This window comes from Meles meles, chromosome 13 (genome assembly GCF_922984935.1).
Source record: "Meles meles chromosome 13, mMelMel3.1 paternal haplotype, whole genome shotgun sequence".
NCBI classification, from domain to species: Eukaryota; Metazoa; Chordata; class Mammalia; order Carnivora; family Mustelidae; genus Meles; species Meles meles.
In genome coordinates this window covers 62,621,889-62,644,581 of record NC_060078.1, presented here as the reverse complement: position 1 = coordinate 62,644,581, position 22,693 = coordinate 62,621,889, and the positions used below count along the sequence as shown (strand labels likewise).

The window sequence follows — 22,693 nt, the reverse complement described above, 5'->3', positions numbered from 1 at the left end:
CTTTCTAGAAACTGGAGAGACAAAGTGGAAATAACTAACAAAATGGAAATAACTAACAGAATAAAAGGAATACAATTAAACTTAATCAAAAAAGCACAAAAGGAATGACTTTGAAGCTAAATGCTTTTTGGTAATGGCAGCACATATGTTTATAAAGCAAATGTTTACTACTATAATGTATTCCAATTTTCTACAGGGAAACTTGAGTGAAAAGAGAATACACTGAATGAATCTGAAATTGTATTCTTCATAACGAGATGTTAAAACAATGACATGATCACTGTCATATTTCTCTTCTCTTACCTGCAGTAGCTGAGATGTAGTCCACCTGGAATCCACATTCTTTTCCAAGCATTTCTTTAGAAAGTCCTTAAAATTTGAAGACCTTCAAAATAAAATTTTAACAATGATATTGTTTTATTTTCTTGTTATTAAAATCAAACAAAACTCTGGTAAGTTACAGTTGTGTTTTTTAATATATGTAATACTATTCAATATAACCAGACTGGTTAATGAGAATACTAAGATTTCATAATAATATTAAGATGAATATTAAGATATCATCTGTAAATATAAAATTAAATATATATGTATGTAGTCATAGTTTCAGACATTATGATATAGCCATATATTCTAAGTATGCCAAAAACCACAGAAACTCTTCTATTAAATTCCACAAATATAAATTAATCACATATATTCCTCACTTTCTTACAGTATAGAAAATACTGTATTATAGGGGCGCCTGGGTGGCTCAGTCCTTAAGCGTCTGCCTTTGGCTCAGGTCATAATCCCAGGGTCCTGGGATCGAGCCCCACATTGGGCTTCCTGCTCAGCAGGAAGCCTGCTGCTACCTCTCCCACTCCCCCTGCTTGTGTTCCCTCTCTTGCTATGTTTTCCTATCAAATAAATAAATAAAATCTTTAAAAAAATACTATATTATATACAGTTGTTTCATGTAGACCTCAAATCATTGATACTTTCAAATTTATGGGAAAAGTTAGTTATAAGAGTTTGTGTGGTTCTTAAGTCTTATAAAAAAAAAACCTACCAAAAATCAGTTTTCTACTCATACAGTCTTTGTACCATGTAACTAAATTTAAATACCCTTGAGAAGCTGGGAGAATAAAACATCAAGTTTTGCTTTGTAAAAGGCTTCATTTAGAGTATTTTACCATTTTGATGGCTGTGCTAAGGTAGGGGGCTCTGATTTTGCTATTTTTAGCAGCACTCGCATTGGATTTAATTCATGATGAGGTGGTTCTATCTCAGCCATTTCTATTAAAGTGATACCCAGGGACCAAACATCAGCTTTGTAGTCATAGGGTCTGTCCTTAGATGTTTCACACATGACTACTTCAGGAGCCATCCTATGAAGACAGAGAATTGAAAAGTTAAGATGCTTAGCTTAAGAATAACAATTGCAAGCCACATAAAAGATATAGGATAATCAATTATGTGAGCAAAAATAATGAGTGATAATGGGTGATAAGAGCTTCTGACATAATACTATAAATCCATAAAGCTGAATACATACCAATATGGTGTGCCAATAAAGGAATCTCTTCTTTGAATTGTCCTTGTGTTTTTAGCTGATACTCCAAAATCCGCTAGAAATAAAAGCAATCATACAAAGTATTAATAGTTTTTAGCAAAGCTCACTGTATTTCACATAGGGAAAAGCATTTCAAGTCTTTAACAAGACCACTCTTATTAAAGGGTAAACAAAATAGAGTAACTTCTCTACCATCCTAATTCTGACTGCAATCTTTTTACCACAACACTCTCCAAAAAAACTGCCAAAGAAAATATCTTACCATTAATACATTTAATATTACCACCCTTATACATCTTCAGATCATGAATTCTTCAGAATTGATAAAAACAAATAGTAACTTTAAAACAGATCAGTCTAATAACACTTCAAAGCAAATGCCAACTAGTGGTAAATGATAAAATTAAATCGATAAACATAAACATTTTTTTCTATAGGGTGAAAAGCAGAAATTACAAAGTAGCCTTTATGACAGCATATGTCTTGCTAATTTCCCATAAAATTATATTATAAAGAAAAAAATCAAAAACCATGTTTCCTAATTTAAATTATAGAGAACAGCAACATTACAGCTTTATCAGTTGTTAATCTCACCTTTTCCACTTAGAGAACAATAGCAACACAATTTGCTCTTGCTGCATAATTACCTCATACCATTTATACATAACTTTTGAAGTTTCATGTTTAAAATGCCATAATTCTCAAAATGAATAAATATCAAAAATCCAGTATTTGGTGCTCATACCCTCAAAAGTGACACAGAATATATACTCAATAAATGGTAGCTACCATTAGCAGCCATATCTATAACTTTAATCTTTCTGCTATTTTGTTGGTAGAACTCTTAAAACTCATGAAATCCTGACTGTGTTCTAATTATTTGTGTCTATTATATGGTGGGGGTTTTTTTTGGACCATATAATTTTGGGGGGTTTTTTTGGACCACATAATTCTCCCACTTGAAAGACAGTGGTAGCTATCTATTGCCTGTAGAATGAATTTCAAGCTTCCTAATGTGGTGTACAAAGTCCTTTATTACATTAGATATTTCATTAATGTTTTATAAAGAAATTCATAAATGAGTAAGCAAATAAAACATATTAAACTTGGAAGATATATCTGTAGAAGATACAACGTAAATAGATTTATTCAGGACTCTTTACCACTATCCCAACCTCCTCAACTTAGAAGCTTCTCTTATGTTTTTGGAGGAAGTACTTGAAACCACAATTTGAATTCCTGCCAGAAGAGGTTCTGTACTCAGGTAAAATGAGCTCAGTACTTAATCAAGTATTTTCCTAGAGCCTATTAATGCTCTTTCTTTTCAACTTTCTCCCCCGCCGAATATGACTGGGGAAGGAGATCCAGAAACAGACCTACACTGTCCCCTGTCAATACTCATGTTTCTCTAAGCACCCTTATGAACAGGAGGTAAACTGAAGATGGACAAAAAGGTACCTTAATTGTTGTGCAAAGGGGAAAATTAAGGTTGCTACATGCTTTGTAGTTCTATTTATAATGATGCCGCATGTATATGTTGGTCTGTTAAAATAGCATTTTACCCATTTATTTCCATTTATAACCATATGACCTGATAAAATCATAAAAATTTGGTTACTGTGGTATATTAAATAGTTCTTGAGGATAGTATGGTTCTTTACATCCGTGTACATGTAACAAGGTATCACAGAAATAGAAGGTTCTCTAAGTATTAATAAATTAATAAAACAAAAACTGCAACCGTTTTAAATGTCAACCAACTCAAGACTATTTTGGTATTCCTAAATCTTCAATAATTTACTTATTTTTAAAGGTATGCACTCTTTTACACAGAAGTATGTTCCTATATTTAAGATTCTAAATACATTTACAGAAAAACGTTCACCAAAATGGATCAAAATGATAACGTACAATTTTTAAATGAGCTACCAGAGTTAAAAAAAAAGATATAAAACATAAAAGAGTAACATACATCATCAGAATTACAAAACCTCAATTATGAGGTAAGAGAACTCAAGAAAAATTAAACTGGAACCCTTGTGCATTGCTGATGGGAATGTAAAATGGTACAACTACTATGGAAAATGGCAGTTTCTCAAAAAATTAAATACAGAATCGCCCCATGATCCAGCAATTCCATTTCTAGAATAATCAAAAGAATTGAAAGCAGGGAGTCAAACAGGTATTTGTATATCTATGTTCATAGCAGCATTATTCACAAGAGCCAAAAGGTAGAAGGCAAAGTGTCCATCAATGGCTGAATTGATAAACAAAATGTGGTACATATAAGTAACAGACACTGCTCATCCTTTAAAAGGAAATGGACATGTTACAACATGGTTGAACCTTGAAGACATTATGCTAAGTAAAATAAGCCAGTCACAAAAAGATAAATATTTGTATGATTCCACTTATATGAGGTATCTAGAGTAGTCAAATTCATAGAGACAGAAAGTAGAACGGTAGTTGTCAGGACCTAGGGGTGGAGGGAGGAATTGGGAGTTAATGTTTAATGGGTACAGAGCGTCAATCGGGAAAGATGAAAAGAGTTCTAGAGATGGATAGTGGTGATGGCTGCACAACGATGTGAATATGCTACAGAACTGTACACTTAAAAATAGCTGAAACGGGAATCTTTTATATTTTGCCACAATTTTTTAAAAATGAAGAAAGATAAAAAGAATCTGGGACAAAGTTCTTAAATATTGCTGACTGGAAAAGCCAACAAACAAAAAAAGTTCCTAAAAAAGATGTCAATGAAAGGGAACAGAACAAATACTCAAACCTGTAATTCCAGAAAACCTCCCTGGGGAAAAAAAAAAAAAAAAGGCTTGAATATTAGAAGAACATATTAGAGAAAAGTCTAGTCAAATTATTGGTCCTTGAAGAAAAAAAACTCTTTGGCATCTAGGCAAAAACAGTACATGACTTGAAAGAGAAAGAAAATCAGATTATCAGCAGACTTTTCAACACTAACACTTTATAACAGAAGAAAACAGGGTAACATATTTCAGATAACTCAAGGAAAGAAATGTAAGCCAAGGATTTTCTATCCAGCAAAACTGACCTTCAAAGTATAAATATGGGTAGAACTTTTATCATTATGTAAGAATTCAGAGGACTCCTCCAGAGTTTATCTACCAGAGAATAAACTTCAGACAACCAACATGACCAAAGAGATATCAGTGTAAGGACTGGTGGTGAGCATTAAATATAGAAAAGGGAACAAAAATAAGTAATTATGGGATATTCTAAATCTATCATCAATGCCCTTGAGAACCAGAACTCTTAGGATAGAAGGAGATACACATGTAATACAGAAGAGGTTAGGATAAAAAACAAAAAAAAAACAAAAACATTTGTCTTTTTGAAAATGAAGTCCATCCTTTCTTACCTTCTGTTTAAAGTGTCTTTATATAAGTTGCCTATACTTGGGAATTCTGGGAGTTAATGAATTATTTATCCAAGGCAGTATTTAAAAAATTAACATGGAGTAATTTCTCCATGTTTTACACAGTTGTGTCATAACAAAACAATATTAAGTCACATATATCCAGGGGAAAATCTCAGCACAAATTCAAATGGTTTATTTAAGGGAAGAAACTTACCCAACTTAATATCTCCATCTAAGGTAAAAAGAATGTTGCCAGCCTTTAGATCTCTGTGGATGATTTTATTATCATGCAAGTAGTTCAAGGCCTCTAGAGTCTGTTTACAAACTACTTGTATTTGGGACTCAGTTAATGGTCTCTCGAGTTCTATAAGGAAAGAGTAAACAAATCTGCATTGTTATACAGTGAAAACACATTAACAAGGTGTATACCTTCACCATCAACGTCAAAGGTAACAATCAGTGAATTATTTTGAAGAACTAAATATCTACAAAGATTATTTTCTTTACATATTATATTCAACATTTCATTTTAGAATTGTGTTACAATTATTTAAGAATATATAATGTAATTAGGCTGATTCCTTAATTTACTGAGCTTCACTCAAGATAATATATATTCAAGATGTATATATATGGTCAAATGTCTGAAATCCTTTGATTAAATGTAATTTAAAATACAAACATAAAGAACAAAATGATGTTTACCAAGCATCACCGCATCCACCGCTCCACCTGCACAAAATTCAATAAGGATCTGCAAGCAAACAAAAAAAACCATGTGTCTAACTCAAAACTGGGTTTGAGTATTTTTTTTTCAATTTAGCAAAAAAGATAAAGGAATAACTAGGATATGGAAACAATATTATACTGATATCTTTACACCATAAAGATTTTCTGTCAAAAAAGTTGTGTCTTAATGATACACATTTGAAAAAGCACAAACACATTATATTATAGACATATGATCACCATTTTTAGTGTACCTGCTTCTGTAAAATTACTAGGTACACAATTTTTCTTGGGAACAGTATTTTATATCCATTTCATCACTACCAAGAGATTTTACTATACTCATTTTTAATGTAACTACTGTGATTTAAGTGATCAAACCTATTTTTCAACTTTTCTAATAGGAATAAATCCTCAAAATACTTAGAGACTTCTTTAAAACACACACACACACACACACAAGCTTCCAATCCCAGTTCAATTATCAATCACATTCTGATGGATGCCTTCCCAGATCCCCCTGGTACAAACCACGAGGCACCTTTCCGTCTTACCCATCACAGTTGTAATTTTATATATACACTTCCTTTAAGTATTAATTATAAATGATTAATTCTACATCTCTCACTAGCCTGTCCCTCACAGATACCCAACTTTTTATTTTGCAACAATTTCAAGTAAAGATCTTACATTTTTACTGTCCAGGAGTTCACTTTCACTATAATCTCTGAGAACATTCTACTAGAGCCTTGAACAACTACATTAGAGGACACCACCCTGATGATAACTACAGATAATTATTAAAAATTATTTATTTTGTCAAATTGTGTAGCTTCCTGACTTATTCACCTTTGTATATACTCTAATTTTTTACAGGTGCTTGCCAATTACAAATTATTTTCAAATTTGTTGTATCATGTGAAAAATAATTTGGAAGGTAGATAACTCATCTCATAGATAAGTAAACAGACTCAGAAGTTAACTGACTTATTCAAGCTCCTACCTAGCAGCACCAGGATCAAAAAAATACAGGGCTTTCAATTTCCAAAGTATTACTTGCACTATACTACCTACTCTTCTCTCCTAACACTTCCATCGTAACACTTTCCTTCAAGGAGAAAAACAAAAACGCCCATTTCAGTAAGGCCTCCTGATTAAATTAGTGTTAGTACAGAGAAAATGACTGACCAGTTATAACAGATATGATTTTATTTCTATATGTATTTGTGCCCAATATTTTCTAAAAATGAACAAAATTTATATATTCAGCCTTAGCCACTAAATCATACACCAAAGGTGAGACTGAGAATATAGAAGATAAATATTTAACATTTTTATTAAGTATTCTATAATTCATTACACGATCTACAAAAAGTGTAGGGTAAGAAATTATAAACAATTTCTAAGAAAACAAAAGATATTTCCAAAAAAAAATTTTAAGTAAATGTCTAAATTTAAATTACAAACAAGAAAGACCATATAATTTCATAATTTGGAAAATTTAATACCTTTTTTTTTTTTTAAGATTTTATTTATTGGGGCACCTGGGTGGCTCAGCGGGTTAAAGCCTCTGCCTTCAGCTCAAGTCATGATATAAGGGTCCTGGGATAGAGCCCACATCAGGTTCTCTGCTTGGCAGGGAGCCTGCTTACTCCTCTCTTTCTCTCTGCCTGCCTCTCTGCCTACTTGTGATCTCTATCAAATAAATAAAAATCTTTAACAAAATTTTTTAACTATTACAAAAAAGATTTTATTTATTTACTTGACATAGAGAGAAAGAGATCACAAGTAGGCAGAGCAGCAGCAGGCAGAGAGAGATGGGGAAGCAGGCTCCCTGATGAGCAGAGAGCCCTATGTGGGCCTTGATCCCCAGACCCTGAGATTATGACCTGGGCTGAAGGCAGAGGTTTAACCAACTGAGCCACCCAGGTGCCCCAGAAATTTAATATTCTTAACCAAGCTTTTCTATTTGGGTCCAATGTCAATCATGAAATACTGTACAAATGGAAATACACATCTGAACATCTGTTGAAGCTAGGGATAATTATGTTGTTAATGACCCTCTCATGAGATCAATTCAAGTAACCTAAGTAATTAAACAGCAGAGGTAATAGGTTTTCACAACTTACAAACCTCTTTCAGAAAATTAACTCATTTTGGCTCTAATAGATCAACAGAAAATAGTTACCCAAAGATTGTTCTCATAATAGAAGGCATCCAGAAGTTTGACTATATTTGGGTGATCACAAGATGCTAATATATCAATCTCAACCATGTAATCTTCAAGTTCTTCTTCAGATTTCGTGTCAATCACCTTTGCAGCAGCTAAAACATTGGTCTCTTTATTCTGGGCCTAAAAATGAAAGCATCACAAATGTCACAAAATGCATACTTGATTTTTTTTATTTTATTTTCCATTTTTTTTAAATAAACTTTTTTTAGAGTAGTTTCAGGTTCACAACAAAGCTGAGAAGAAAGTACAGGTTCCAACCCCTGCATAGGCACAGCCTCTCCCACTATCAACATTCTGTACCATAGTACACTTGTTACAACTGACCAACCTCCACTGACACATCATCCCCAAAGACCACGGTTTCCATTAGGAGTTACTCTTGGAGTTTACTCGATCGGTTTTGACAAATGCATGACATGTATCTACCATTATATCATACAGAATAATTTCACTGCCCTAAAAATTCTTTATGCTCAGCCTATTCAACCATCCCTTTTTCCTAAGCCCTAACAACCATTGATCTTGTTACTGCTTCCATAGTTCAGCTTTTCCAGAATGTCACATAGTTGGGATCATACAGTATGCAGCCTTTCCAGATTGGCTTCTTTCATTTAGTAACATGAATTTAAGTTTCCTCCATGTCATGGTTTGGTAGTTCATTCCTTTTTAGGACTGAATTGTCCATCACATATAGATGTGCCACAGTTTATCCATTCATCTACTGAAGTCATCTTGGTTATTTCCAAGTTTTAGCAATTTGTGCAGGTTTTTGTGTAGATTTAAGTTTTCTTCTCTCTTTTTTTTTTTTTTAAGATTTTATTTATTTATTTGACAGACAGAGATCACAAGTAGGCAGAGAGGCAGGCAGAGAGAGAGGAGGAAGCAGGATCCCTGCTAAGCACAGAGTCTGATGTGGGGCTCGATCCCAGAACCCTGGGATCATGATCCGAGCTGAAGGCAGAGGTCTTAACCCACTGACCCACCCAGGTGGCCCCCATGCCTTTTTTTTTAAAGAATTTTTATTTATTTATTTGACATAGAGAGAGCACAAGCAGGTGGAGTAGCAGTAGAAGAAGAGGTAGAAGCAGGCTCCCCGCTGAGCAAGAAGCCCAATGTGGGGCTAGATCCCAGGACCCTGGGATCATGACCTGAGCCAAAGGCAGTCGCCTAACCAACTGAACCACTTAGGTGCCCCTAGATGTAAGTTTTCAACTTCTCTGGGTAAATACCAAGGAACACAATCACTAGATCATATGGTAAGAGTACGTTTAGTTTTTTAAGAAACTGCCAAACTGCCTTCCAAACTGGCTATGCCATTTTGTAGTCCCACCAGCAATGAATGAGAATTCCTGTTGTTGCACATCCTCACCTGCATTTCATATTGTCAGTAAGAATTCTTGTCATTCTGATAGGTGTATAGTAGTACCTCCTTTTTTTTTTTTTTTAATATTTTTTATTTATTTGACAGAGAGAAACCACAACTAGGCAGAGAGGCAGGCAGAGAGAGAGGAGGAAGCAGGCTCCCTGCTGAGCAGAGAGCCCGATGTGGGGCTCGATCCCAGGACCCTGGGACCATGACCCGAGCCGAAGGCAGAGGGTTAACCCACTGAGCCACCCAGGCGCCCCAGTACCTCCTTTTTAAATTTGCAATTTCCCAATAACATATGATGTCAAGAATCTTTTCATATGCTTACTGGTTGCCGTATATTTTCTTTTTTTTTTTTTTTTTTTTTTTTTTTTTTTTTTTTTTTTAAAGATTTTATTTATTTATTTGACAGAGAGAGATCACAAGCAGGCAGAGAGGCAGGCAGAGAGAGAGGAGGAAGCAGGCTCCCTGCCGAGCAGAGAGCCCGATGTGGGACTAGATCCCAGGACCCTGAGATCATGACCTGAGCCGAAGGCAGCGGCTTAATCCACTGAGCCACCCAGGCGCCCCAGCCGTATATTTTCTTTAGTGAGATGTCTGTCCAGATATTTAGCTCATTTTTAAATGAAATTGTTGATTTTCCAATTGCTATGTTTTAAGAGTTCTTTATACATTTTGAGTAACTGTCCTTTATCGGATATGTTTTGGCAAATATTTTCTCCCAATCAGTGGCTTCTCTTCTCATTCTCTTCACATATTTATTTTCATTTTTTTTTTAAGATTTATTTATTTATTTGACAGACAGAGATTACAAGTAGGCAAAAAGGCAGGCAGAGAGAGAGAGGGAAGCAGGCTCTCTGCAGAGCAGAAAGCCCGATACGGGGCTTGATCCCAGCACCCTGGGATCATGACCTGAGCCGAAGGCAGAGGCTTTAACCCACTGAGCCACCCTGGCGCCCCCACATACTTATTTTTAAAAGATAGCCTAAACATATATATTAACTAATAAAAGCTATGCACTGTGCTAAGTGCTTCATACTCACATAGAACAGAGTTTCACATCACAGACTCTGCTGGGTCAAACTGTTAAGGTTCAAATTCTTGTTCTATCACTTACTAACTGTGTTGCCTAGGGCAACTCACAAAATCTTTTAGTTTCCTCATCAATAAGACATATTAACATCTCACAAGTTTGTGAGAATTAAGATAATGTATATTAGCCAAATGAAAAAAATACATGTAAACATTTAACAAAATGCCTGCCATAGACAGTAAAGATTCAATAATGTTAGGTATAATTATTACTATTATTTAATCCTCACAACAACTGCATGATATATTATTATCCTTAAAAGAGGACATACAAACTTAGAGAAGTTAAAAAGCTTTCCCAAGGTCCTGTAGTAAGAGACAAAATCAGGATTCAAATCCAGGTTTGCTGCCAAAGCCCTTTCTTTACCTGAATCATTACCCTTTCCAGTTTTCCTATACTTCCATCAGTTATTTTTCTTTGTACTTAGTACTTTAACTTTTCCATTTTCTTTCTTTAGCTGAATAACTTCTCATTTCCATTTATTATAAACGAAAGGCTTCCAAATACACTGTAGGAGCCAAGACCATTTGTTGAAAAGTCAAGAATCAGATCTTAAAATACTAATGAGGTTTTTCTTTTTAAGATTTTATTTATTTATTTGACAGAGAGAGAGTGATCATAAGTAGGCAAAGAGGCAGGCAGAGAAAGAGGGGGAAGCAGGCTCCCTGCTGAACAGAGAGCCTGATGAAGGCTGGGGGGGGGGGCTTGATACCAGGACCCTAAGATCATGACCTGAGCTGAAAGCAGAGGCTTAACCCACTGAGCCACCCAGGCACCCTTAATTAGGCTTTTAAAAGACATTTCAGTATTATATGTTATCATTGCTTCAGCGAATCTCCATTTAATACCTTAAACAAAGAAAAAAAAATACCAAACTCTTAAAAGCTAGTAAAAGTTTCAATAAATAAATTAATGTTCAAATCCCATTTTAAGAATTTATCATAAGAAGAGGCACCTAGGTTGTACAGTCTGTTGAGCCTCTGATTCTTGGTTTTGGCTCAGGTCATGATCTCAGGGTTGTAAGATTTAAGCCCCACATCAGCTCCCGTGCACAGTACATGGTCAACTTGAGATTCTCCCCCTCTACCCCTCCCCCTGCTTGTGCTCACTCTCTCTCTAAAATAAGATCTTTTTAAAAAAGAATTTATCATAAGGAGATAATTATACAAAATAAAAAATATGTATACACAAAATTATTCATCAAAGCACTATTTATAATAAGGAAAACTGAATGAAACTAAATGTTCATTAGCAGGAATCTGCTTAAATAATTCAGCACATTTCTACAATGGAAAATGATGCAGCCATTAAAATCAATAACTAATCAATTAATATTTAAGATGGAACAGCAGCTGTAACACAACACTGAATGGAATAAAAGCCAACTTACTAAACACAGTGGTATATAATTTTACAAAAACCACACATCCACTTTCTGTATTTTTCGTATTGACTTTTTTTTTTTAAGATTTTATTTATTTATTTGACAGACAGAGATCACAAGTAGGCAGAAAGGCAGGCAGAGAGAGAGGGGGAAGCAGGCTCCCCACTGAGCAGGGAGCCCGATGCGGGCCGATCCCAGGACTCTGAGATCATGACCTGAGCTGAAGGCTCAGGTGCCACCCAGGTGCCCCTTGTTTGACTTTTTAAAATCAGCTTATTTAGGGGCACCTGGGTGGCTCAGTGGGTTAAAGCCTCTACCTTTAAACTCTTAATGTTATGCCTTTTTATTTTTTTTTAAGATCTTATTTATTTATTTGAGATAGAGAATGAGGGAGCACACAGGCTGGAGGGAGGGGCAGAAGGAGAGGGAGAAACAGACTCCCTGCTGAGCAGGGCTCCATCCCAGGATCATGATCTGAGCCAAAGGCAGATGCTTAACGAACTGAGCCACTCAGGCGCCCCATGTTATACCTCTTTAGCTCTTTTGGACACATTTAGACAAGAATTGTTATTGTATGTCTATTCTCCTTTTGCACAAATAAGAAGTTAAATACTTAAAGTTTGACTCCTCTGAGTCACCTTTTCACTCAGAGTTATCTAATGTCTGTTTTTCCACAGGGTATCACTCTCTGGCCATTAAAAGCTTTGGGGCTTAAAACAGTGCTTCTCTACTATTGTCAACCAAGATTTTCTCTGAAACCACATTCTCCCATTTTGCAATTAGAGTGCTGATATTTTCTTGATCTTAACCAAGGTGCTAAAAGATTTTTGGATAACAACCAGGTCTCACATTCTTCCTTCAAAAGGTTTATTGATTGAAACATCAAGGGGCTGCAACTGTATGACACTAGGGATACAACTAAGTTCACATGCACAGGAAATGACAGATCACAATGTCACTCAGCCAACAATACTAAGCCATCTACAGATAAAAGACATATCCGAATTTCAGAAATGCTAAAAAGTAAAAACTGTCATAACTAGTGAAACACGGCATCAAGTTTGTCTCTCAAAGAAAGAGACTACAGTTGAACCAACAATAATTAGAACTCACCCTCCTCTGAGTCAGAGGAAATAAGCCAGTGAAAGATAAGCTATACTCTCATTATTTTAATGTAACGCTTTGGGAGGAAAAAGACTAGAGGAACTGTCCTTGAAGAGGAACATTATAAAATATGAGCCCCAGTAAGAGACCAAATGGGGTTAAAAGTCATCCGGCTTCTGCATGCTTCTACTGATGTCCTTGGAGATTTTTAAGATCTCTCTTATAAATGGATGACATAAAAGGGAAAAAATAATTAACACTAGATAATCTCTAAAGTACTTTATAGTGACAAACTCCATTATTCCACTCCTCTGGATGTAATGATTAAACCAACAATGGCACCATTTGGTTTACTGTAAGTAATAAATAAAAGTTACATTAGAAAATATAGTGCATTTTACATTATTGCTTGAAAATAACTTGATTACTTATCAGGATCTCTTTCTAAAGAACTCTGAAAATCAAAACTAAAATATTGGTAAATGTGTGAAAATATACTTTGAACAAATATAAAATGTTAAAAAAGAAATAGCTTCATCTACTACCTAAAAGCATGAAAATTCTTCACATAAAGATTTAATGAAATAACTAAACGGATGTTAATAAAAATGATAATGGAATAATGAATACCCAGATATTATTTAAAGAAAATATAACTTCTATTGATAAAGCTTTCAAAGATCAGTCATAATCACCTAAAAATCAATGCTTTTCTTTTATTTTTTTAAGAATTCATTTATTTATTTGATAGAAAGAGAGAGAACACAAGCAGGGGGAGGAGCAGAGGGAAAGGAAGAAGCAGGCTCCCTGCCAAGCTGAGAGCCCAACGTGGGGCTGAATCCCAGGACCCTGGGATCATGACCAGAGCCAAAGGCAGTTGCTTAACGGACTGAGCCACCGAGGCACCCCTCAATGGTTTTATTTTCATGAATCATGAATAGAGTGTGGCCATATTACTGCAGGGAAACATAACTTATCTATGAATTTCCTGAACTGGTTTTATGTTCTTATGTTCTAAAAGAAAGACTATTTCCTCCTATATTACTCTTGTTTTAATAGTAGTTTATTCCCTGGGTGGTGAGCCTATGAGTAATTTTTAAATCTTCATTTATTTTCTTCCTACATTTCTATATTTTCTAAGACTATTTAATATTTCCATGAGAAATATAAGTTAATAAAATTGTCAGCTGGAAATCGAAATACCAGCACAGAAAAAATTTTAGAGGACTTCTTTAGTACCAGAGAGGTGTCAATTAATCAAAAGGGGAAGGTCCAAAAAAAAAAAAGGATAAACATAGAAAGAACCTAAAAGACAAAGAATAAAAAAAGAGAAAGAGAAGAATTCAATAAGCACTGAGATTGATTCTACTGATTTGGATGATTTGAACAAAAAGTTGAGAACTCAAAGATATTCCTCCCCCAACCAAGACAAGAGGTAAGACCCTAACCGTCCAGTGCATAAGGACATGCAACCATAACAAACTATAAAAACTAAACAATCCATATCACAACTAATGAACATCAACTACAGACAGACATTGGTCAAAGCTGTAGAAACACAAACACAAACACAACACTCCACAAAAATCTGCTGTAGGAAAGAAACACAGTAACACAATCCATTAAAGTGTGCTCAAGAGTTGATCTGCTAAGGGGCGCCTGGGTGGCTCAGTGGGTTAAAGCCTCTGCCTTCGGCTCAGGTCATGATCCCAGGGTCCTGGGATCAAGCCCTGCATCAGGGAGCCTGCTTCCTCCTCTCTCTCTGCCTGCCTCTCTGCCTAGTTGTGATTTCTCTCTGTCAAATAAAATATTGAAAAAAAAAAAGAGTTGATCTGCTAAAATCAACTCATCCTTTCAATACTTATTGGGTGCCTTTTATGTCAGACACTGTCCCAGACACTGACAATGTAAAGAATATAAAAAATTTCTCTGCCCTCATGGCACTTAAAAATTGTGGGGAGAGGACAGTCAATAGGCAAATAAAAAATATATTAGCAATTAGTACTATGGAAAAAATAAGGAAGATGAGGAGATGGTCGAGTGGGCAGGTACACAGGAAAGAGGTTACAATTTAAATAGGGTAGTTAAGTTAGACCTCACTGAGAAAGTGATCATTTGAGCAAATCGAAATTAATGACTCCAATGATTATGTTTTTTTGAGCTATGTAAGCTGGAAATTTTAATAATTTGCAAAGAAACAGGCTGTAAAAAATCTCACTATAAATCTCCTATTTATTAACTTATTTAATCTTTGTATCAGAAAAGGCCTAGCCACAGGAAAAAAAATGTATCTTAACAGAATTTAATATCATTATTAATTATGTTAGTATGTAGGTAACTAAAAAGATAAAGAGAGAATATTAAAGATGAGGGAGGTAACAAGTGCAGGGAGAAACTACCATCCTTAGGACCAAAGGAGCCAAAGTAGAAGACTGGAATCAGTAAGACCCCAAGGCTTGCAGGGAAGGTTCTACACAGCTGAAACTCAGATCCCTGAGGAGAAAGTGCTGCTTGGCTGGTGCCAACATCTCTTATTTGAAAGAGGGGGTCCTGTGGGACTGGGGTGTCTTTCAAGGAAGAGAGGGCTAGCCAAATACAGCTGGTGTTATGAAAGACATTGATGAGGCCAGCTCTTGAGTCCTGGAAAACTACAAACTGGATTCAACCGCTGCTACAGAGAGAAACCGCTGTTGCTGGGGTGAACAACTCCCCTAGGATGGTGGTCACACACTAACACAAAAACAGAGAGACAAGGACCCCACAGGAGAAAAAGAGAAAATCCATGCAAGTCCCTTCTTTCTCCTCCTCCCTACTGCCTACCTCTAGCACCCTGTACATGTGAAACCTAAAAGTGAGCAGTTGACAAGGCAGAAATGTGGTTTGCAAATACTTAGAACAGCATTATAATACAGAGCATAGAAGGGTGAGTTTGAGCTGAAAGACAATTAACTTAATAGTTGCTGGCATAATCCTTAATCCTTCTAAAATTGATGAGGATAACAGATGAGAGAAGGAAGGAACAGAGTAGATGAAGTATTTGGGTAAAAAATATCTACAGAGTTCCAAAGAGCTGTTAAATGAAAAGAAAGGAAACAGCACTGAAGAAAGCATATACTTTTAGACTACTGATACTGTTGTTATCTGTTTCCAATTATATGCTAATTCTAGTGATCTCTTCAGAGTCCTGATAAGATTTAGGTAGGAACAAGCGTCAGCATTAGAGTAAAATTATTAAACATAATTAATAAAGATATCCAGCTGATTTTCATTATTTGTGGCAGTTATGTCCTAGAAAGTCACTGCAAACACTAAATCAGCAAATACTGACCCATTGCTCCTAGGAGACATATGTACACAAACACACATCTCTCATATAGATCATAATCCTACATACTAAACACAATTCATTCTGGTAGATTCTATCCTCTTTATTTTACAAAAGAGAAAACAAGGTTCAAAAGTATTACATGCAGGGCACCTGGGTGGCTCAGAGGGTTAAAGCCTCTGCCTTCGGCTCAGGTCATGATCCCAGAGTCCTGGGATCGAGCCCCGCATCAGGCTCTCTGTTCCGCAGGGAGCCTGCTTCCTCCTCTCTCTCTCTGCCTGCCTCTCTGCCTAGTTGTGATTTCTCTCTGTCAAATAAATAAAATATTAAAAAAAAAAAAAAGTATTACATGCCTTGCTTGAAGTTGCCCCAAAGTAGGTGCCAGAGTTTGGGGTTCAAATCCCATCCAACGAGCACCAAAGCCAGACTTCTTACACTACGCTGCACTGCCCTCTACCTTCTCCCATGTTCGGTCAAGTCGATGCGAGGGCTGAAACAAGTTCCATCTCAGCTGGGAATGTGCAGGTCTAGGGACTCAATTTTGCCAGCTCTGCACATATAAGCAAATGACTGAAAGCACTGAGTGCAGACTCTGGGGCTACAAATAAATTTTAACAAGTAGATAAACTCACTAATATAGAATCTGCAAATAATAAGAACTATCTGTACATGCTTTTTCTAAAATTTCTACAAAATATTACGAAATCCTTTCTTTAAAAATCATTTTCATGTCATTTTCTCAATTCTGCAGAAATAAAGAAATATACTTTATATTCTCCTTATATTTCCAGACACTATTTTATTTATAGTGTTCTGGTTATTTATTCAAAATTTAGTCATTGATTAGTCAAGATAACCACCAACAAAATATCGGTAAGTTAACATTGGCTAAATCTGCACTTTCCAAATGTTTTACCAATCTCAGATCACAAAGTCTTCCCACTTATTTCAAGGACTTGCTAACTCTGAGGAGCATGAATAAACTAAAACATATTAACAACTGTGTGATAGATAGCTGATAAAAATCTGCACAGATACCATGGTCGTAAAAACAGAAAACAGAGAACCCAAAAGACAATTACAAAAAAATATTTAAATGACAAAGAGTACACTTCTGCAAATCCATTCAAGAAAAATAAAGGTGTTTACATGGCAAAGATCATTTCCACACAAATATTCTCAACACTAAAATTATAAAGGACCAAAATGCACCAGCTATTAAGGTAAGAAACTCACCATGAAATGTACAAGAAAACAGAAAGCCAGCATGTTAAAGTTATTTTTACAGTCCAAAGTTTCAGCTACCTCTTTAAAATATAAATATATATGTGCTAGGAATCTGGACTTCATGTGATATTGAATAAAAGGCATAATATTTAATAAATGCCAAATAATTTTAATAGTATAGTATAAGTAGTCACCTGCCTGAAAGGAGACTTTCTCCTTTCATAGAAAAAAGGAGGAAAAAAAAATGAATGAATATATGGAGGGAGGGAAAAATGTGAAAAGGCGAACTATTAAATGAAATAAAATAATGGTGCAAAGTATTTAAAAGTATGACCCATATATGCAGGTCCATTTGTGACAACATAAATGGACCTTGAAAGCATTATGCTAAATGAGGTTAAGTCAGACAAATATAGACAAATACCATATGATCTCACCTATACACAGAATGTAAAAACAAAAAACCAAGCTCATAGATACAGACAACAGACTGGTGATTGCCAGAGGCAAAGGGTAAGGGGTGGGAGAAATGCGTGGAGGAGGTCAAAAGTACCAAACTACAAGTTATTAAAAAAGCCAGTCACAATGATGGAATATACTGCATGGTAACTATAGTTAACAATGCTGTACTGCATTTTTTTTTTTAAGACTTGATTTATTTATTTCACAGACAGAGATCACAAGTACGCAGAGAGGCAGGCAGAGAGAAGGGGGGGGAAGCTGACTCCCAGGGGCTCCATCCCAGGACCCTGGGATCATGACCTGAGTTGAAGGCAGAAGCTTTATTTAACGCACTGAGCCACCCAGGCGCCCCTGCATATTTTTTTTTTTTTAAGATTTTTATTTATTTGACAGAGAAAGAGAGCACAAGCACGGGGAACAGTGGAAGGAGAGGTAGAAACAAGACCCCTGGGAGCCTGATGCAGGGCCTGATCCCAGGAGGACTGCAACAGAAGGCAGCCGCTTAACTGACTGAGCCACCCAGGTGCCCCTGCCCAGTATATTTAAAAGTTGCTAAAGGGGTGCCTGGGTGGCTTAGTTGTTAAGTAACTGCCTTCCGTTCAGGTCATGACCCCAGGGTCCTGGGATGAAGCCCCACCACACCACATCGTGCTCCCTACTCAGCGGGAAGCCTGCTTCTCCCTTTCCTCCTTCCCCTGTTGGTGTTCCCTCTCTCAGTGTCTCTCTCCTGTCAAATAAATAAATAAAATCTTAAAAAATAAAAGAAAAAATTTTTAAAAAGTTGCTAAGAGACTAGATCTCATCACAAGAAAAAACGTTTTTGTAACTATGTAAGGTGACAAATGTTAACTAGACTTATCCTGATCACCTTACAATATATACACATATGGAATAATAGCACTGTACACCCAAAACTAATATAATGTTATATATCAATTATACCTCAATTTAAAATGTTTAATAATAGAAGTACTTACTTCACTTTGAAATATTCAAACCTACAGAGAAAGTGAATGAACTGAACAATGAACACTCATATTAACCCTCACCAAGTCACCAATTATTAACATTTTGTCACATCTGGTACTCTGGCTCTCATATACACACACAGCATACATACACATATTTTACATATAGATATGTACACACAGACACAAACATACGGGCATTTCTTTTTTACTACACCACATGGAAAGTAAGCTGCACTTCAATTTCCAAAACTTCAGCATGTGTCCACCAAGAACTATGCCATTCTCCAACATAACCACAATTATCATGCCCAAAGAATTTAACATAGATCTAATATCTAATATTATTCCATATTCAAATGTCCTCAAATGTCTTTACTTTTTTAAAGATTTATTTATTTATTTTAGAGAGAGAGAGGAGTGAGAGCACGCACAACGGGTGGGGCAGAGGGAGAGAATCTTCCAGACTCCCCACTAAGCGGGAAGCCCAATGACAGAGGGCTTGACCCCACGACCCATGACATTATGACCTGAGTTGAAACCAAGAGTTGTATGCTCAACAGACTGAGCTGTCCCTCCTCAAATGTCTTTAAAAAAATCCTTTATTGTTAACATTCGTTTTTAAAGACTTTGAGAGTATGAACAAGAGAGATAAGAGGACCAGGGGCAGAGGGAGAAGCAGACCCCATGACCTGAGCCAAAGGCAGAGGCTTTAACCCACTGAGCCACCCACGTGCCCCATAATCTTTGCCTGAATTATTATACTATGGTTGCAAAACAGTGGATTTTCTAGTTTTATCAATCGTGTATATTAACTACCATTCTTCTATTAAATTACTATTTGTCATTGACTTTTTTGTTCAAACTATCATGAATTTTTGGCCTGTCCCCATTAGTTTTTGAGCATGTCCTTGCTTTCTGGCATATTCCAGGCTCCTTTGGGAAAAAAAAGGACTAGTGGGAAGGCTTTCACACTTTTCAATTTTATCATTTCTGTACTTTCCTACCCTGCACCTGCATGAGCCATTTCAATGAGCTCTGGTTCTTTTTAGTGGGGAATGGTATTTAGAAGCCAAGAGCTAGTGGGGTACCTGGCTGGCTCAGGTGGTAGAACACGTGACTCTTAAACTCAGGGTTGTGAGTTCAAGCCCCATGTTGGGCATGGAGCCTACTTAAAAATATATAAAACTTAAATAACAGATATTTAAAGTCCCTTTAAAAGGAAAAAAAAAAAAAAGAAGAAGCCAAGAGCTGGGAATACTAGTTATAATATAATTATTTGTAGGCCATTTCAGAAAGAATAGAAATGTGTGTGTATATGTGTGTATGTATATTTATTATCTGAATAACTGAAATTGCAAATTCAAAAATCAATATCACGGAATTCTTTCTCATCTTTTCCCTATTCCAAGTTTCTAACTCCTTTCTCCCAGAACTTCAACCCTAGTTTCTAAAACATCAATTTATCAACTCATTTGCTCTATCCTACAATATATACAAAGGTAGCCTCAGAATTATATTAATATAACTACTAGTAACAAACCTATTTAACAAGAATTTTTTCCCATTTGGGAAGAACTGGTGGGGAAGGCTTTCATTTTTTAATTTTCTCATTTTTGTACTGCTCAAAAATCTAACCATATTAATATCCCCTTGAGTTTTTTTCTTTTTTTTAAAGATTTTATTTATTTGACAGACAGAGATCACAAGTAGGCAGAGAGGCAGACCGGTGGGGGTGGGGGAGTGGGAGCGGGCTCCCTGCCGAGCGGAGAGCCCAATGCTTGGCTCAATCCCAGGACCCTGGGACCATGACCTGGTCGAACGCAGAGGCTTTTTAACCCACTGAGCCACCCAGGCACCCCTATCCCCTTGAGTTTTTAAAAGACTGCTAACAAAAATTATCTGGATGGTAAGTTTTTTTTATATATTCTTTATACTTTGCTATATTTTCAAAACAATAGCATTTAAATTTCTGAAAATGATAAAATATACTTTTTTTTGGTTTTTCGGGTAGAAATGGAGCCTTATATCAATCCACAGAGAAAATTAAATTCCAGATTAATTAAAAGTAAAATTCTTTATAACTGAACTATAAAAAAGTCAAGAAAAATGTATAAATATTTACCTAATTTCTGGGTAGGAAAGATTTCTCTTAAGCATGAAAGCAAAGAAAAAACAAGAAAAAGTAACACATTGACAGATCTTCTAGAATAAGGAATATTTATGTCTTTATATCAAAAAAGCAGCATAAACTAAGGTAACTATTAACTAACAGCAGCATCTATGATAAAGTATTCATTTCCATAGTACATAAAAAGTACTTTCAGGGACACCTGGGTGGCTCAGTCAGCCTTCAGTTCAGGTCATGATCCTGGGGTTCTGGAGTCAAGCCCCAAAATAGCGCTCCCTACTCAGCGGGGAGTATGCTTGTCCCTCTCTCTCTCTGCCTCCCCCCCCAACCAGTACTCCCTCCACAAATAAATGAAATCTTAAAAAAATAAATAATAAAGTACATTCAAATCAACAAGAAAACACTATTAGAATATGGATAATTCAATTATTTTTTTAAATGTGTAATCTCTCTAGAAATCAAAGAAATGTAAAATGAAATAAACTGATACTTTGCCCACTGAAAAACCAAATAACTTTTTTTGAAGAATAAGAACACTGAATTCAGGTTAAGGAAGAAAGGCACAGAAATAGACCACTGTTGGGCTGTCTTAACCGGTAGAACTCAGGTACACATATAAAAGTACATACAAAAATAATCTGGAAATATATTTACAAAACTGATAATAGGTACAACTATGGATTTAAAGAAGGAACAGTAACTGGAGTAATGGTCAAGAAGACTAAATTTATTTCTAGTAAGTTAATTTTTATAATAAATAGACATTCTTTATTTGTATAATTAAAAATTAATTGAAAAATAAATTTGCACGACCTTTCTAGGGTAATTTCATAGCAAGCATTAATAAATGATCTTTATTTTGCCCGAACAATTCTACTTTTAGGAATTTGTCCTAAAGAAATAATTTATACCATGTATATGGACACTTGATATATGATGGAGGCACTGCAAAGCAGTAAGAAAAGGATAGACTTTTCAGTAAATGGTGCCAGGATAATTGGATATCTATAAAGAAAAAATTAAACTGTTGAGCAAAAAAAGCTAGACACAAAAGAACACATAAATAATTACATTTATATGAAGCTCAAATGCACCAATAACTTGCAGTAGTCTAGGTAAGAGGTAATGGCAGTTTTGAATAGCACTGCGACAGTGAAGAAAAGAGATAATTCACGAAATATTTAATAGAATTAACAGGCCTGGGTAATTACATTGGGTTTGGTAGGTAAGGAAGAAGAAAGTGTTAAGAATGACCTCCAGGTCTCTGGCCTATGTAACTGGTAGGTAGAGATGTCAATTACTGAACAGAGAACATAAAAGCAGCAAATATGGAGCTGACATCAAGAGTTCAGTTAGTCTGTATTTTGGACTTAAGAAAACTGTGGGATATATAAGTGGAAATCTCTAATAGATACCTGGATATTTGCATCTAGAATTCAAAAGGGAGGAGGTCCTGGAATAGAGACATAATTTGCATTTAGACAGTAACTGAAGCCATGGGAGAAGATGGACTCTCCTAGGAAAAGAAAAAGGAAACAGGGCCTATACCCAAGTCCTGTGGTAGCCCAATACTTAACAAAAGTCAAAAAAGGAAAAAAAGCCAGCAAAAGTCTGAGGAGTAGACACAGAAATGGGAAAAACATAAAAAAAATGTGGTGATCTAAAAGTCAAAAGAAAAGGACTGGTCAAATGTCTCAAATGCTTCTGAGAATCAAAGTATGG

At 35.7% G+C, this 22,693-nt stretch overlaps 1 protein-coding gene across 3 annotated transcripts in view; it reads right to left on the bottom strand.

Moving 5' to 3' along the window:
- Positions 1-22,693, bottom strand: part of SLK (STE20 like kinase) — a 61,911-nt gene that overhangs the window by 32,506 nt on the left and 6,712 nt on the right. For all 3 annotated transcript variants that reach the window (XM_046026870.1, XM_046026871.1, XM_046026873.1), the window contains exons 2-7: positions 7,867-8,031; positions 5,655-5,703; positions 5,164-5,313; positions 1,538-1,610; positions 1,176-1,370; positions 304-385 (exon numbers count right to left, since the gene is read on the bottom strand). In XM_046026870.1, coding sequence (XP_045882826.1) covers positions 304-385; positions 1,176-1,370; positions 1,538-1,610; positions 5,164-5,313; positions 5,655-5,703; positions 7,867-8,031 — 714 coding nt within the window. The remainder of the gene's footprint in view (positions 1-303; positions 386-1,175; positions 1,371-1,537; positions 1,611-5,163; positions 5,314-5,654; positions 5,704-7,866; positions 8,032-22,693) is intronic.